At 49.8% G+C, this 14,792-nt stretch overlaps 1 protein-coding gene across 1 annotated transcript in view; it reads left to right on the top strand.

The window, feature by feature from the left end:
• LOC142840421 (transcription factor SPT20 homolog) overlaps positions 1–13,016 on the top strand; it is an 18,158-nt gene extending 5,142 nt beyond the window's left edge. Inside the window, exons 5-6 of the mRNA XM_075956945.1 lie at positions 12,714–12,809; positions 12,894–13,016. Of these exons, the coding sequence (XP_075813060.1) occupies positions 12,714–12,809; positions 12,894–13,016 (219 nt within the window). The remainder of the gene's footprint in view (positions 1–12,713; positions 12,810–12,893) is intronic.
• Positions 13,017–14,792: the final 1,776 nt, after the last annotated feature.

Genomic DNA, 14,792 nt, shown 5'->3' with positions numbered 1-14,792 from the left:
TGGTGACAATTTGTCTCTATCCAGGATCCTATCCCCATATTTCTTACCTCTCAACTAGCAGCAATATAGATATTTGTCTTTGCTGAATGAAGCTGGCTTTGCTGGAAGGTCACCAGGTCACTCTATTGGTTAGAGAAAGGTGAGTCTTACCAGTAATGGACCCAATGGTCTTTGTCATTTTTTTTTTGAGATTATGAGTACACCATTTCCCCCTTCCCTTCTACACCTCCCATATACCCCTCCTTGCTCTCTTTCAAATTCATGGCCACCTTCTCTCCACCCCCGCATCCACTCCTCAGAGAGGGTGAGGCCTTGCCAGGTGGTGGTGGCACACACCTTTAATCCCAGCTCTTGGGAGGCTGAGGCAGGTGGATCTCTGTGAGTTCGAGGCCAGCCTGATCTACAAGAGCTAGTTCCAAGACAGAAACCAAAGCTTCGGAGAAACCCTGTCTCAAAAAAACAAAAAAAGGGAGGGGGGATGAGGCCTCCCATGGGGAGTCAAGAAAGTGTGTCACATCACTTGAGGCAGTCTTAAGGGGTATGTACACACACACACACACACACACAGTAAGATTGCACTTGGGTAAATATGCATTAGATGTACCTGTTAGGATATTTTTGGTTGTAGAAAGGCCATTTGGGTTTAAAACTGGTGGAAACATCCTAATCCAGAGATCCAGCTTGGTTTCTGTGGGGGAGGGTCTCTCACTGAACCTGGAGCATGTGGTTTCTTCTAGTTCGGCGGTAGGCTGACCGACGGCAGCCCCAGAGAGCCTCCTGTCTGCTCCTGCCCCACGAGGAGTCTCCAGAGTGCGGCAAAGCACACCTGATTAGCTCCACGGTGCTGGCATCTGAACTCAGGGCCTTGTGGCTGTGCAATAATTTCTCTTAACCAACGTGCAGTTTCTCCACAGCAATATTTTTATTAAAAACATTTGAATGTGCTTTTTGGTATTCATGTCCTTTGCCAAGACTATTTAGTCCAGTTTTCTTATTGACTTGAATTAGACCTTTGCAAAGTATTTTAAAGACCTATTTACTACAATTGTTATTTTTTTCCCTCTGCTATTAAGTCTTGTTAGTTTATTGTGGCCCACTTTTATGATAAAGTTTTTTATATGTATGAGTTTTTCCTTTGTCATTCCAGATCGTATTTTATGCCTCGACTCCTTTTTTGCTTGAATTTACCAATGTTTCCCTCCAGTTATTTGTGGATTCCTATTTACATTTAAATTTCTGATCCAAATAAAATGCTATCAATGTAAAAAAAATAGAATATGAAGTTCCAGATGTGATAGCTCACACTTGTAATGCCAGCATTCGAGAGTCTGAGGTAGGACTGGTTGCCTGAGCTACAGATGAACGCGCAATCTCGACTGAACAGCTCACATCTGCCTGTAACTCCAACTCCATAGCATCCTTTTTTGGACTCTGTGGTCACTATAGGCACATGCACCTATACAGACATGCACACACAACTCAGGAATATGAAAATGCAATTTAAAAAAAGAATGATGTACAGGCTGGGGATATAGCCCAGTGGTAGACTTCCCTAACTTGTGTGAAGCCCTGAGTAAGATCCCTAGTGCTAAAAGAAATGCAGCCAAGCAAAAAAAAATGATGGAAGGAGGGGCGGGGGAGATAGCTCATTTGGTTAAAACGCTTACCTAGCAAACATGAGGACCTGAATCCGCATTAAAAGACAAACAACAAAAACCAGGCTTGCTGATACACACTTGTAATCCCAGCACTGAGGAGGTAAAGTCAGGAACATCCCTGGGGCTTCATGGCCAGCCAGCGTGGCCTATTTAGAAAGCTCTGGGCCAGTGAGGGACCCTGTCAAAAAGTGAGGTAGATGCTTCTAGAATAGTAATTCTCAACCTGTGGGTCGCAACCCCTTGTCAAACCTCTATCTCCAAAAATATTTACATTATGATTCATAACAATAGCAAAATTAACATGACGTAGCAACAAAAATAACTTTACTTTTGGGGGTCACCCCAACATGAGTTTTATGTTTTAAAAATGCTGGTGGGTCCCGAGCGGGTCCCTTCAGCCTGCAGAGCAGCTAGTCTCAGGCAGAGATAGCTGCCCGGCTCGGGAGCCATTGCAAATTTGCAAATTCCCCTGGGGCCATGAGGCGGCAGCCAGGCAGCCGTGGTCCTGGCGGCAGGCAGAAACATGGCGGGCAGGCAGGAGGCAGAGACATGGATAGACACATGTAGAGTAAGATTTAATATTTATTCATGGGGTTATGGAGGGAGAAGGGAGAGACAGACAGACAGAGAGAGAGGAGAGAAGGGAAAGGGGGTGGGCGCCAGAAGAAGACCGAGAGAATCTAAGATGGCGCGGAGGAGAGGTCCTCTTAAAGAGACAGAAACGGGGGGGGGGGGGGGGGGGGGGCAGAAGAGACCGAGAGAATCTAAGATGGCGCGGAGGAGAGGTCCTCTTAAAGAGACAGAAACGGGGGGGGGGGGGGCAGAAGAGACCGAGAGAATCTAAGATGGCACGGAGGAGAGGTCCTCTTAAAGAGACAGAAACGGGGGGGGGGGGGCAGAAGAGACCGAGAGAATCTAAGATGGCGCGGAGGAGAGGTCCTCTTAAAGAGACAGAAACGGGGGGGGGGGGGCAGAAGAGACCGAGAGAATCTAAGATGGCGCGGAGGAGAGGTCCTCTTAAAGAGACAGAAACGGGGGGGGGGGGCAGAAGAGACCGAGAGAATCTAAGATGGCGCGGAGGAGAGGTCCTCTTAAAGAGACAGAAACGGGGGGGGGGGGGGGGGGGCAGAAGAGACCGAGAGAATCTAAGATGGCGCGGAGGAGAGGTCCTCTTAAAGAGACAGAAACGGGGGGGGGGGGCAGAAGAGACCGAGAGAATCTAAGATGGCGCGGAGGAGAGGTCCTCTTAAAGAGACAGAAACGGGGGGGGGGGCAGAAGAGACCGAGAGAATCTAAGATGGCGCGGAGGAGAGGTCCTCTTAAAGAGACAGAAACGGGGGGGGGGGGGGCAGAAGAGACCGAGAGAATCTAAGATGGCGCGGAGGAGAGGTCCTCTTAAAGAGACAGAAACGGGGGGGGGGGGGGGCAGAAGAGACCGAGAGAATCTAAGATGGCGCGGAGGAGAGGTCCTCTTAAAGAGACAGAAACGGGGGGGGGGGGGGGGCAGAAGAGACCGAGAGAATCTAAGATGGCGCGGAGGAGAGGTCCTCTTAAAGAGACAGAAACGGGGGGGGGGGGGGGGGGGCAGAAGAGACCGAGAGAATCTAAGATGGCACGGAGGAGAGGTCCTCTTAAAGAGACAGAAACGGGGGGGGGGGCAGAAGAGACCGAGAGAATCTAAGATGGCGCGGAGGAGAGGTCCTCTTAAAGAGACAGAAACGGGGGGGGGGGGCAGAAGAGACCGAGAGAATCTAAGATGGCGCGGAGGAGAGGTCCTCTTAAAGAGACAGAAACGGGGGGGGGGGGCAGAAGAGACCGAGAGAATCTAAGATGGCGCGGAGGAGAGGTCCTCTTAAAGAGACAGAAACGGGGGGGGGGGGCAGAAGAGACCGAGAGAATCTAAGATGGCGCGGAGGAGAGGTCCTCTTAAAGAGACAGAAACGGGGGGGGGGGCAGAAGAGACCGAGAGAATCTAAGATGGCGCGGAGGAGAGGTCCTCTTAAAGAGACAGAAACGGGGGGGGGGGGGGGCAGAAGAGACCGAGAGAATCTAAGATGGCGCGGAGGAGAGGTCCTCTTAAAGAGACAGAAACGGGGGGGGGGGGGGGGGGGCAGAAGAGACCGAGAGAATCTAAGATGGCACGGAGGAGAGGTCCTCTTAAAGAGACAGAAACGGGGGGGGGGGGGGGGCAGAAGAGACCGAGAGAATCTAAGATGGCGCGGAGGAGAGGTCCTCTTAAAGAGACAGAAACGGGGGGGGGGGGGGCAGAAGAGACCGAGAGAATCTAAGATGGCGCGGAGGAGAGGTCCTCTTAAAGAGACAGAAACGGGGGGGGGGGGCAGAAGAGACCGAGAGAATCTAAGATGGCGCGGAGGAGAGGTCCTCTTAAAGAGACAGAAACGGGGGGGGGGGGGGGCAGAAGAGACCGAGAGAATCTAAGATGGCGCGGAGGAGAGGTCCTCTTAAAGAGACAGAAACGGGGGGGGGGGGGGCAGAAGAGACCGAGAGAATCTAAGATGGCGCGGAGGAGAGGTCCTCTTAAAGAGACAGAAACGGGGGGGGGGGGGGGCAGAAGAGACCGAGAGAATCTAAGATGGCGGGGAGGAGAGGTCCTCTTAAAGAGACAGAAACGGGGGGGGGGGGCAGAAGAGACCGAGAGAATCTAAGATGGCACGGAGGAGAGGTCCTCTTAAAGAGACAGAAACGGGGGGGGGGGGGGCAGAAGAGACCGAGAGAATCTAAGATGGCGCGGAGGAGAGGTCCTCTTAAAGAGACAGAAACGGGGGGGGGGGGCAGAAGAGACCGAGAGAATCTAAGATGGCACGGAGGAGAGGTCCTCTTAAAGAGACAGAAACGGGGGGGGGGGGCAGAAGAGACCGAGAGAATCTAAGATGGCACGGAGGAGAGGTCCTCTTAAAGAGACAGAAACGGGGGGGGGGGGGGCAGAAGAGACCGAGAGAATCTAAGATGGCGCGGAGGAGAGGTCCTCTTAAAGAGACAGAAACGGGGGGGGGGGGGGGCAGAAGAGACCGAGAGAATCTAAGATGGCGCGGAGGAGAGGTCCTCTTAAAGAGACAGAAACGGGGGGGGGGGGGGGCAGAAGAGACCGAGAGAATCTAAGATGGCGCGGAGGAGAGGTCAGGAGTCGCCTGGAGTGGGCGTGGCTTGCCTCTTAAAGAGACAGAAGCCATAACAATGAGGAACTGTGTTAAAGGGTCACAGCATCAGGAAGGCTGAGAACCATTGATCTAGAGGAACCACAAAGTCGTTCCCTAGCCTTCGCATGCATGTGTGCACATTTGAGCACACACACATACCAACACACACATGTAAAACAATGACAGAAGGAGCGAGGTGGGGTGGCATAGGTCTGGAATCCCAGCATTGGAGACAAGGAGGATCAGGAGTTCAAGGCTTGTCTGGGCTACGTGCAATCTTGCCTGGAAAAAAAAAATTAAAAGATAAAAAAGACAATGAAAGAGTACCTGCCTAGGACACATGAAGTTTGATTCCCCAGTAGTTCGAAAACTGGGGTACAGTTTAAGGAAAGAAGGGATTCTGACATAAATATCTGTCTTTAATAACCTGGCAGCTAAGCATATAGAGTATAAAGCAGGAAATCTAGGATCTAGTCTTTGAGGATGCCCACATTTACAAGTTGGGAGCTGGGAAAGAGTGACAAATAGAAGGGTGGAGGAGGGGTGGGAGGCTGGAGAGATTGCCTTAAAACGCTTGCCTTGCAAACCTGAAGACCAGAGTTCAAAGGAGCCACAGAACCCACATACATACAGGGTGGCCTTGCCAGCCTGCATAAAATGCCTGCCAAAACAGACTCGCTGGAGGAAGCCGGCGAGCCATATCCAAGAGCTCTGGGTTTGACTGAGGGACCCTGTGTCAATGAATGAAGTGAAAACGTGACCAAGAATGATGCCCAATCTAAGCCTCAGGTCTCCACAAGCACGTGTACACATGCTTATGCACGAACACACATATACACATATACACATGCACACCACACACAAGTGAAAATGTAAGCACAAGACTGAGAAAGTCCGCCGGCTCCGTAGCCCCACCCCCACCCCACCCCGGCCACAGGGAAAAATAAGCGGAGCAACAGAGCTCCTACTGAGTTTCCAATCAGGCCCAGCTCTGGTCAGAAAGGACAGACAGTTCCCCTGCCTGTAGGGAGTTTTGCTGCAGTGGGCTTTGGCTGTTCTCCAGCATCTGCAATTTGCAACAGATTGTCATTGAGATGCGCAGGACTGAATGGAGTTCTTTTATCTAAATAGGAATTTTGTAGGTTTCTAGTGTGGATAAGAAAAGAACAGCTGCCCAATGTATGGGTGACATTGTGAAACACATGGGAATGTGGAACTAGCAAGAGGGTGCCCATTATTTCCCATTAAGAGATCCAGTTAACATTCTCAGGCTTAAGATGTCTGCCTATGTTTTAAAAAAGGCAATGTTTCCTACCCAATACAAGTCCCCCTTTCTTCTATGGCCCAATCAAGAATCTGTACTTACTGTAAAATTGTAGTGATAATTTTGGAGAATTCCCCTAATATCTATAGGAATTACAACTGTTTAATGTCGGCAAATGCGGTCCCTGTACAGTGACTTGAAATGTGCAGAACGTTATTTTTCAGTCACGGCATTTCTCACAGTCAGTGTCTCTTGTAATGACACTCTCACTTTGCATACTGACTTTTCCATCACCACACACACACACACACACACACACACACACACACACACACCTTGTTTTCTGAAACCTAGTACATTGTGAAAGAAAAATAACACACCTAACAAAATACATGGTGATCAATATGTCTCCTAAGTTTCTAACCCTCCCTATTGAAGGTTTGGCTGATGTTTATTTTTTTAAGATTTACTTATTATTTATTTATTATGTATACGGTGTTCCGCCTACATTCATGCTTGCAAGCCAGGAGGGCACCAGATCTCATTACAGATGGTTGTGAGCCACCATGTGGTTGCTGGGAATTGAACTCAGGACCTTTAGACGAGCAGGTGGTGCTCTTAACCACTGAGCCAGTTTATAACTAGAGGGTGGAGGGAAAATGGGACTGGAGAGTAAATGCAGCTATCCTTGAAATGGAGCAAGAGGAAAGATAAAGAGATAAAGAGTCGCTGATGTCCCAACCACCTCTTCCCTGATTGATTGCACTTTGAGGGGGGTTGGTTTTGTGTTGGCGTGGGGGGGGTGGCGTTAAGACAGGGTTTCTGTGTGTAACAGTCCTGGCTTTCCTGAAACTTGCTTTATAGACCAGGCTGGCCTCGGGCTCACAGAGGTCCATGTGCCTCTGCCTCTGCCTCCCAAGTGCTGGGATTAAAGGTGTGAGCCACCACCCACCACTGCCCAGCTGATTGTGCTTTTTGAACTGAGTAGAATATTTGAAAATAGCTTACAGCATTCATTTCATTCAGGAATTCTTGTTATTGGGATTTTTTTCTCTTTTGCTATTTTTGGGGGGCTGCCATCCAGCTCCCAAATAAATCACATGGAGGCTTATTGTTACTTATAAATGCCTGGCCTTGGTTTAGCTTGTTTCTAGCCAGCTTTTCTTAAATTATCCCACCTACTTTTGCCTCTGGGCTTTTTCCCTTTCTCACGTCTGTGAATCTTACTTTCCCTCTTACCCCATGGCTGGCTGTGTGACTCGGTGGCTGGCCTTTTCTCATTCCTTGATCTCCCTTGCTTCCTGAGCCCTTTTTATCTCCTATTTATTCTCTCTGCCTGCCAGTTCCTCCTATCCTTTCTCCCCCCCCCCCTCGCTATTGACTGTTAGGCTCTTTATTAGACCATCGGGTGTTTTAGACAGGCAAAGTAACACGGCTTTACAGAGTTAAACAAATGCAACATAAAAGACTGTAACACATCTTTGCATCATTAAAACAAAAGTTCCACAGCATAAATCAATGGAACATATCTTAATATTCCGCAACAATTCTTCTGGCCAAAATTAATACAACCCAAATCTACCACCATGATACCCAGTGGTGTGGTCCTACCACAATCTGCAGTGCCATCTCTGGGAGCTCAGTGGAGGTGTGGGAGAGCTGTCCTCATCACTCATCTGTCATGTGGTGGCATAGGCAGGGGAGAGATGTCCTCCCAGCGCCCATCAACACCTGAGACAGGAAGGAAAACTAGCCCTAAGGTCATAAGAGCAGGGGAGCTCGCCCTGCCCCTCATCAGCTGCAGCATTCGGGAGAGTGGCCCCTACACCATGCCTGGGTAACACAGGAGAGCTGGCCCTGAAGGTGTAGGTGCGGGAGATCTGACCCGGAGGACATGAAAACAGGAGAATTGGCCCAGGCCCTTGTTCACAGCCAGGACAATGCAGAAGAGCTTGCCTTGGTGGTGAGGACAGGAGAGAGCTGGCAGACTGACCAACCCTGCAGCTACCCAGCCTCAGAACCAAGGTTATGGGTGGCCTGTCCCAATATTCAGGCCATCTGTGATCTGCTGGAGCACGTGCAGGGACCTAACCCACAGACCCAAAGCTACAGGATCTCCACAATATAGGCCAACAGCAGGATAGCCAAGAGACCCGTGAGGGCCCAGCACCAATAGTGTAGTAGAAACCAGAGACCTCGAAACAGACCAATGACTCTCTTTGCAATGAACGCTTGCAAGTAAACGTATAAGGACAAAAGAGTTTGCTGTGTGACCCACTGTGACACACTGCAGCTCCCCCACCAAGACTGATTTGTCCTTCTCTCTTTTTTTTCTTTTTTCTCTTAAATTTTATTTTATTTTATTTTGGGGAGGAGGTTTCAAGGGCAGAGCGTGGATACAAAGGGGCAGGAAAATGAATGGGGTGGAGATGCATGATGTGAAAGACACAGAATAAACAAAAAGGAGAAAAAATAATTTCAAAACTAAGAAAGAGAGAGAAAAGGGGAAGGAAGGAAGGAAGGAAGGAAGGAAGGAAGGAAGGAAGGAAGGAAGGAAGGAAGCAAACAAGGAAGGAAGCAAACAAGGAAGGAAAGCTCCAGGAGGCTGGAGAGATGGTTCAATGATTAAGAGTATTTATTGACTGCTCTTGCAAAGGACCCGGGTTCAATTCCTAGGACCCACATGTTAACTCACAACTGCTTGTAACTTCAGTCCCACGAGACCCAACACACATACTTTTTGTCTCAGAAGGCACTACACACAGAAGGTACACAGACATACATGCAGGCAAAATACTCACACAGAGAAGGAAAGAGAGGGATAAAATGAAGGTACCCTGGGTGGGGATGCTGCTCAGGTGGTAGAACGCTTACCTAGCACGCACAGAGCCCTGTGTAGTCACAGTACATTAACAGGGTGTGATGGTACCTGGTGTGGTGCCCACGCCTTTAAAGCCAGCACTCAGGAAGCAGAGACAGGTGGATCTCTATAAGTTTGAGATCAGTCTGGTCTACAGAGTGAGTTCCAGGACTGATAGAGCTGTGTAGAGAGACCCTGTCACACAGACACACACACAAACACAGACACACACACAAACACAGACACACACACACACACACACACTATATATATATATATATATATATATATATATATATATATATATATATATATAATTATTTATTTAAAAAGAAAAAAACAGGGTGTGAGAGTGTATGCCTATAATCCCAGGACTTGGGAAGTAGCTACAGGAAGATTAGAAATTCAAAGTTGTCAGGCAATTGTGGAACATGTCTTTAATTCCAGCACTCAGGAGGCAGAGGCAGGCAAATCTCCAAGTTTAAGGCCAGCCTGTTCTATGGAAAGAGTTCCAGGACAGCCAAGACTACACACAGAGAAACACAGTCCCCAAAAAAACAAAAGCACAATAAAAATAAAGAGAGAAAGAAAGAAATTCAAACTCATTCTTAGCTGTATAGTGAACTCTAGACCACCCTTTCTGGGGTCAGGAGTAGTAAAGAAGGGATTGGGAGAGAGATATGCAGACTTGCAGGCTATACCCCAATACCCCAGAAGCTCTGAGTCAGAATGAGCATTTTTGACAAGACTCCTACATGGAGTCTGAGAAATACTGCTATGGAAAATCTGGTAAGTGATGAAGAAGGCCTCTACCCCATGCCACGTGGCCCGGTTGGGCAGGACTTGGTGGAACTCGGTCCAGGAATTTGGCCACAGGGTTCCAGCACCACGTTGGCACCTATCAGGAGAGCGCAATGACGCCAGGCATTTGGCACTATAATGATCTCTCTGTGGTGAGGAAGCATGGCCCAATCTAGCATCTTATCGAACTAAGTGGGACAAAGAGACCCACATGCAGTCCTGGGGCTGTCCACCCTGGGCTCTGAGGAGAAAACACAGGCTCACCCAATACCTTGCAGCACCCGCCAGCTGGGCACTATTGGAGTGAGCAGAGGTTTGGTGTAGTATGGGAGAGAGACAGAATGGTTCATGTCCTGTGGATAGAGGCCTGATGTGGGAGTGATTTCTTTCTAACCTGTTGCTTTCATTGGTTAATTAATAAAGAAACTGCCTAGGCCCATTTGATAGGCCAACCCTTAGGTGGGTGGAATAAACAGAACAGAATGCTGGGAGAAAGAAGCTGAGTCAGTGAGTCGCCATGATTCTCCTGCCAGACACATACGCAGGTTAAGATCCTCCCCGGTAAGCCACCTCGTGGGCTACACAGATTATTAGAAATGGGTTAGATCTATATGTAAGAGCTAGCCAATAAGAGGCTGGAATTAATGGGCCAGGCGGTGTTTAAAAGAATACAGTTTCCATGTAATTATTTCGAGTAAAGCTAGCCGTGCGGGCGGCCGGGTGCCGGGAAAGTAGCCCGCCGCTCCTAACACAGCAGAGGCCTATCTGAAAAGGCAAAAGAGAGGAAGGGAGTGAGCTGAGGTGAGTGGCTTGATTGTCCCCGAGGGCCAAGGTGATGTCTGGACCTGGACTGCTGCTGGGATCTATGCCTAGGTTCCTGGTTTAACACAGCTGTGGTCTCTGTTGATGTCCCTGGCCACTTATACAACCAAAGGCCGAGAGGACAGCATTGTACAGAGTTGGTCCCACCCCTCACTGGCTGCAACCCTGGGGAGAATTGGTCCCACCCCTCACTGGCTCAATCACTCTGGAGAGAAGGTCCCACGCCTTACCTAGGCAGCACAATAGAGCTGACCCTGTGAGCAGGGCTATGGGTAAGCTGGCTCTGAGAACATGAGAATGTGTTCCCTGTGGTGGCATGGGGAAGGGAACGATGTCCTCCTCCCCTTGCTCCTTACCACCTGCAGCAGGTGGAGGAAGACCCGATCCAACCCCTCACTCAGAACAGGCCCCGCGTCTCCCCTGGGCAGCACAGTAGAGTGATCTTGTAAATGCAAGTGTGGGAACAGCCCTGAAAGCATGAGAGGGGCACAGCTGGGACCACCTCCCTCGTCTGCAGTGAGATGGTGGAGATGAGGAAAAAAGGTCCTCCACCCTTACCCCTACCGCCTCCAGCTGGCAAGGGAGCTGAGCCCTTTATCAGCTGCAACACTCGGGAAAGCAGGCCCTGCACCTCATCTGGGCAGCACAGCAGAGCTGACCCTGGTGAGTCAACCCTGAGGATGTGAGCATGGGAGACCTAGCCCCACCCCTCATCTGCCATATGACAGCATAGACTGGGGAGAGCTGCCCCCCACCAGCCCATCAACGCCTAAGGCAAAGTGAGAGAGCTGACCTTGAGGTAACAAAAGTGGGAGAACTGTCCCTGCCCCCCACACACATGCAGGGCTGCAACTCTCAGGAGAGCAAGCCCTGCACCTCCCAAGGGCAACACAATAGAGCCAACCCTGTTGGCGGAGGTGTGGGTGAACCAGCCCAGAAGTTGTGAGCATGGGAGAGCTCTCCCCATTACTCATCTGTCTTGTGAAAGCATGGGCAGGGGAAAGGTGCCCTCCCTCCACAACCCACCCACCAATGTCTGAGGCAGGTGGCAGAGCTGGCCCTGAGGTTACAAGAGCAGGAAAGCAGGCCCTGCATATTGCCTGGGCAACACAATAGAGCTAACCTTGGTGGCGGTATGGGCGAACCAGTCCCAAAGTAGTGAGCATGGGAGAGCTACCCCTATTATTCATCTCTCTTGTGGTTTCAAAGGGCAGGGGAAAGATGGTCTCCCCTTCCTGCCCATCAAACACCTGAGGCAGGTGGGAGAGTTGTCCCTGACCCCCACCAGCTACAACACTCGGGAGAGCAGGCCCTGCACCTCTCCTGGGCAGCATAGTAGAGACCACCCTGTTGGCAGAGGTGTGGGTAGGCCAGTCCTAAAATTGTAAGTGTTGAAGACCTAACCCCACTACTTGTCTATCATGAGGTGGTGTGGGTGGGGGATAGATGCCCCCCTTACCCCTCACCCCTTACTGCCTGCAACAGACTAGTGAAATCACCCTCCCCCTTACATCTGCAGCACTCAGGAAAACGAACCTGCTCCTCTCCTAGGCAGCACACCGGAGCTGGCCCTGTTTGTCAGAGGTGTGGGTGACCCAGCCCTGATGTTGCCAGCAAGGGAGAGCTGTCCCCATTACTCATCTGGCATATGGGGAGAGGAGAGACTGCCTTCCCTGCCCCATCTTACCCCCACCCATCAACACCTGCGACAGGTGGCAGAGCTGGTTCTGGGGTGATAAAAAGCAAGAAAGCTGTCCCTGCCCCTCACCAGCTGCAGCACTTGGGAGGGAGGCCCCTGCACCTCACCTGGGCAACACAGTAGAGCTGGTCCTGATGGTGTAGGTGGGAAGAAGTAATCCTGAGGGCATAAAAGCAGAACTGGTCCTGCCCCTAGCTCATTGCTGCAAAGATGAATTAGCAGAGGGCAGTGCTGGAGAGCTCACCCTGGTGGTGAGGACAGGGAAGAACTGGCGGGCTGACTAATCCTGCAGCTGCCCAAACTCCAGATCCTCCTGCCTCTGCCTCCTTCGCCAAATCCTACCAGCGTATGTCACCACAACCAGCTGGGGCAGCAGGCAGGCTCGGAGACCTTTTGCAGCTACTATGTGGGTTTTTGGGGTACTGTGAGAAAGCCTGCTGCTCGCCCACAGATTCTTGGGTATGCGGAGCCGGGAACCACCACCGCCTTCTCCTCACTCTGCCGCTGCCTTCTCTATATGCTGCACACAGACGGGCTGCCCAGCAGGGTCTGTGTGGCTCCAGCTTGTCTTGGCCCAAGCACTTGTTGCCACATTTGCCCATACTCTTGGTACCACCATGGTGTCCCACAGGCCAGGCACCAACTGGGGCTGGGCAACGTGCCTTCTGCCACAGCTGTCCAGCAAAGCTCTACTCCAGCTACCTTCTGGCCCCAGCCGCACTCTGGGTCCAAACTGGTGCATGGAGTGGAGTAAAACTCGGGGAACCAGGCTTGCTGCTCTGGAACCACTGAAGGGGCCCCACTTAAACAATCTTTTAGGGAATTTGGGCATCATCAACCTGTCTGGCTACTTCTTGCTGAGCGGGGGTGCTGCATTCTTGGAGGTATTTTACAGCAACATTTCAGGGGGTCTCAGTGAATCAAACCATATGAATCTGGGATGATTCCACAGGTTCTCATCCTCTGTGGAGACAAAAGCAGAACCTCTTTTCCAAAGCATCAAATCCTTAGGCCCGTACTTTAAAGTAAAAATACCTTTCTTAGCAGTTTTTAGAATTAAATGACTTTCTCTAGTCCAGGACACAAAAGACAACACAATCAACATAATAACATACATCTGTACACATTTTATTTTTTTGAGGCCCTCAATTCACCCTCCCACTCCTCTTTATTACTTTCCTACTGGCCAGTCTTTCAGAGGGTGTCCCTCAGAGTGTCTCTGGGGATAAAAAAAAACATACATAATTTAAATTCTTTGTGCACATTTTATATTTTTGTGGCTTTTTTATTTTTGAGGCCTTTAATTTACCCTCCCACCTCTTGTTTATTACTTTTTGCTGACCAGCTTTTTGGAGGGCGTCTCTCAGAGAGTCTCTAGTTTTCAATCTCCACGGTGCCTCCTACTGTGCTGCCTGCACCTCCCAGAACCACTATCAGGCAAGAGTCTGGGGATGAAAATACACATAAGACACATACCAATCTTTAATCCACCCTCACCATTTCCGAGGGTGATCTCTCAAAGTGTCCCTTGTTCCCAATCTATACTATTACATATACTACGGTACTATGCCTGCACTACAGGACCATTCACAGGCTGGGCAAGGGCCTGGAGATTTAAACACACTAAGACACACAGACAGAGACACGGGTCATCCTTAAAACAAGAATGCCCCCTTTATTGTGTACCAGAACCGCTTATATAGAGATCCTTAACTGATAGCGATGCCCCAGGCAAACCCACCAGAAACCACTCCCCTGCCATCAGGAACTCCTGAGGGTCTCATGCTCAGAGTAGCTGAAAACACAGGAAAACAAGTTTTTTTGCTCAGAGCAGCTGCAAGCATAACAAGTTGTTTACAGGAAATTCAGGGTCTGGGTCCACAGCCCCCAACAATTTTAGGTTCCTTTGGGTCATGGTATCCCTTCACAGAAAGAGAACAGTAACTAAGACATCAATTAAGTGTGCCAAAAGCAGTCTGGAGTTGCAGATTTGACACAGACAATTCAAGGATGTGCTACTTGGCTAATAAACACATCGCAGAGGGAAACTAAGAAAGTGGTAGGTAAAGTCAGAGATGTAGAACTGGCCTCACATGTGCAAGGTCGTAGGTTCAATCTCTGCAACCCCAGAAAGAAGAAACAAAAAAAACACTAAGAAAGACTTTAAAAGCTTCTATACAGGGACTGAAGAGATGGCTTAGAGGTTAAGAGCACTGCCTCCTCTTCCAAAGATCCTGAGTTCAACTCCCAGCAACCACATGGTGGCTCACAACCATCTGTAATGGGGTCTGGGGCCCTCTTCTGGCCTGCAGGCATACACACAGACAGAATATTGTATACATAATAAATAAATAATTTTTTTTTTTGGTTTTGGTTTTTCGAGACAGGGTTTCTCTGTGGCTTTGGAGCCTGTCCTGGAACTCGCTCTGTAGACCAGGCTGGTCTCGAACTCACAGAGATCCGCCTGCCTCTGCCTCCCGAGTGCTGGGATTAAAGGCGTGCGCCACCATCGCCCGGCAATAAATAATTT

This window comes from Microtus pennsylvanicus, chromosome X, assembly GCF_037038515.1.
Source record: "Microtus pennsylvanicus isolate mMicPen1 chromosome X, mMicPen1.hap1, whole genome shotgun sequence".
Lineage (NCBI taxonomy): Eukaryota > Metazoa > Chordata > Mammalia > Rodentia > Cricetidae > Microtus > Microtus pennsylvanicus.
Note: the sequence above shows the minus strand (reverse complement) of the source record. Positions and strands in the feature narration are given on the sequence as shown.